Source organism: Acipenser ruthenus, chromosome 46 (genome assembly GCF_902713425.1).
Source record: "Acipenser ruthenus chromosome 46, fAciRut3.2 maternal haplotype, whole genome shotgun sequence".
Classification (NCBI taxonomy): Eukaryota; Metazoa; Chordata; class Actinopteri; order Acipenseriformes; family Acipenseridae; genus Acipenser; species Acipenser ruthenus.
In genome coordinates this window covers 1,515,464-1,518,408 of record NC_081234.1, presented here as the reverse complement: position 1 = coordinate 1,518,408, position 2,945 = coordinate 1,515,464, and the positions used below count along the sequence as shown (strand labels likewise).

General features: G+C 43.5%; 1 protein-coding gene across 1 annotated transcript in view; it reads left to right on the top strand.

Annotated features, from left to right (window-relative positions):
* LOC117966111 (alpha-2C adrenergic receptor-like) overlaps positions 1-1,413 on the top strand; it is a 3,384-nt gene extending 1,971 nt beyond the window's left edge. The window contains exon 1 of the mRNA XM_034911534.2: positions 1-1,413. This exon is cut by the window's left edge and continues 1,971 nt beyond it. Within this exon, the coding sequence (XP_034767425.2) occupies positions 1-798 (798 nt within the window). The 3' untranslated portion in view covers positions 799-1,413.
* The last annotated feature ends 1,532 nt before the right edge of the window (positions 1,414-2,945 follow it).

Sequence of the window (2,945 nt, the reverse complement as noted above, 5' to 3'; positions counted from 1 at the left end):
CAGAACGAAACTGTGGTGCTGCAAAACGGGCACCAGCGAAGCCCCTCCTTTCCTCCAACCCATCTCCGGGTGCCCACTCCAGAAATCCAACTACAACAACAGCCCCCAGTGCCTTCTCTCCTTTCTTACTCTCCGAAGGGGGGTTCAATGAAACTCCAGGAAGCCCCCAGACCTTGCACCGAACTGGGGTGCCTTTCTGCAGGGGGCCAGCAGGCAAGCACAGGGAGCGGAGTTGGAAGAAAGGGAAGGCGGCGTCAGGTGGTGACCCCCAATAAAAAAGGGGAGAACTTGGATGATTCCACTTCCAGTTCAGAGCCAGGCGACGCCGACCTTGTCCAGGGAATTAACGGGAGAAACAGGAACATTGTGCATGATGGAGGTAATGGCGGTATCTCCCCAGGCAATGACACAGTCGAGGGCACCTCACCAACCCCCATCAAAATGGGGGACACCATCGCCACAGCCAGAGGGGAGATCATCCTGGTGAGCAAACAGGCTACCCTGAGCGCCATCCGCCGCAAAGCCATGCAGAACCGGGAGAAGAGGTTCACTTTTGTGTTGGCAGTGGTGATCGGGGTGTTCGTTGGCTGCTGGTTCCCATTCTTCTTCCTCTACAGCTTGACGGCCATCTGCCCTGCTACCTGCCAGACCCCAGATGCCGTCTTCAAGTTCTTTTTCTGGATCGGCTACTGCAACAGCTCCCTGAACCCCGTGATCTACACCATCTTCAACCAGGACTTCAGGAGGGCTTTCAAGAAGATCCTCTGCAAGGGAAACATCAAGGGAACCTTTTGTTGACAGTTTTCTGCCGATATGAAACCTTATTGTTCACCCAAGCTATGCCGACAGTCGTCTATCTGATCTGCAACCTATCAGAAGGCCAGTAAAGAGAATATTATCGTTATGTTTTAGTGTTCAAAGAATGACAGATGCATCTCCATAATTAGACCTTTTTTGTGACAGCTGGTTGGTTAAGCTTTTACTCTAGGAGACAGTGGTACACAGAACAGAATGTAGATGAGAGAGAATGTAGATGCTTTTCTGGAAAGAAGGGGACGTGTGTGTTGTGAGGGTGCCCTGGAGACTGTGCTTCATGCATGTGCTTCATGCATTCGAAACCTGTTTTAAGGAGAGCTGTTTTTTTTATTTTTCTCTATTTGGAATTACATTGTAGATGAAAAGTTGCTGCTGTGGCTTCCTGGTACCTAATCATGTGTTGTAACTGAAATTCACATCATTGGCCCAGCTGCAATCATCAGACCATGTGATCATCAGCTGTTTATTAATCATTTTAAACATTTTTTTAAATTTTACTTATCCTTAATTTACATTTAAAAAACAAAGTGAAATATATACTATCTATCTATCTATCTATCTATCTATCTATCTATCTATCTATCTATCTATCTATCTATCTATCTATCTATATATATATATATATATATATATATATATATATATATATATATATATATATATTCAATAATACTTTAATAAAGCAAATGAGTGGCAAGTACATAGTTTTGAAGCATTGGTTATAAATCCTTCGACTCCTAGTTCTGAGTCTTTTTATTAAAGAATTAACAAAAGGGGAATAAAAAAATACAAAGTTTAAAGACGCTCTGCGTGGAGTGCAAGATGCGCCCTATAGCCTGGACATCGCCGGTTCGAGTCCAGGCTATTTCATTGCCGACCGAGAACGGGAGCTGCACAATTGGCCAAGCGTCGTCCGGGGGGCAGGGAGGGTTAGGTCGGCCAGGGTGTCCTCGGCTCACCGCGCACCAGCGACCCCTGTGGTCTGGCCGGGCGCTTGCGGGTTTGCCTGTAAATTGCCCAGAGCTGCGTTGTCCTCCGACGCTGTAGCTCTGATGTGGCTGCATGGTGAGCCTGCAGTGCGTATAGGAGGACAGCGTGTGTTTATCTTCGCCCCTCCCGAGTCAGTGCAGGGGTGGTGAGCTGAACCTAAAAATAATTGGACATTCTAAATTGGGAGAAAAATACAAATAATTGGCGACTACTTAATAATAATAAAAAAAACACTAAGGTTTGACTAAAAAAAACAATCCTGTTTACCAGAATAAGTACCCAATAATAAACATTTTTTAAAGATGTGGAATGTGGCCTTGTTGTTAAAGGATTTGTATGACACTGTCATTAAATGCATGCAGAATATGGTATATGAAGTATATGGTATAATACCACATCAATTCAATTAGAGGGTTGGTACAAACAGCCTATCCCCAGGATAAGCAACAGCTGTTTTTTAGAAATCATTTACATTTCAAATGAATCACCCTGGCTTGCATCAACTCTTTATTTTTAGGGAGAATCCCACAATAACTACAGATAGGTGCTTGATGCAATCCCCAGTGCTGCAAAATGCTCTAATACAGGGCTTCTCAAACTCAGTCCTGGGGACCCCCTGTGGCTGCTGGTTTTCATTCCAACCAAGCTCTCAATTACTAACTAGACCCTTAAGCGAACTAATAATTTGCTTAATTAGACCTTTTTACTTGTTTTCAGCTCTTAAACAGTTGCAGTTCAAGTTACTTATCAAATGTTATAGCTAACTTGAAATATGCAACTGTACAAGAGCTGAAAACAAGTTAAAAGGTCTAATTAAGCAAATTATCAGTTCCATGAAGGGTTTAGTTAAGTAATTGAGAGCTCGGTTGAAATGAAAACCAGCAGCCACGGGGGTCCCCAGGACTGAGTTTGAGAAGCAATGCTCTAAAACAGAGGTTCCCAAACTGTGGTACGCGTACCCCCAGGGGTACGCAAGACGTGTTTAGGGGGTACACGTGACAAATTGTGTAATGGTGAACATTTTTTTTTTTTTTTTGCATTTTCATAAGACTTGTCATATTCACACAAAACTTTAAAACGCATTGGAAATTCATTTTAATTTCTGTCGTGAAATGGAGAAGCAAACAGAGCCGTGCAAG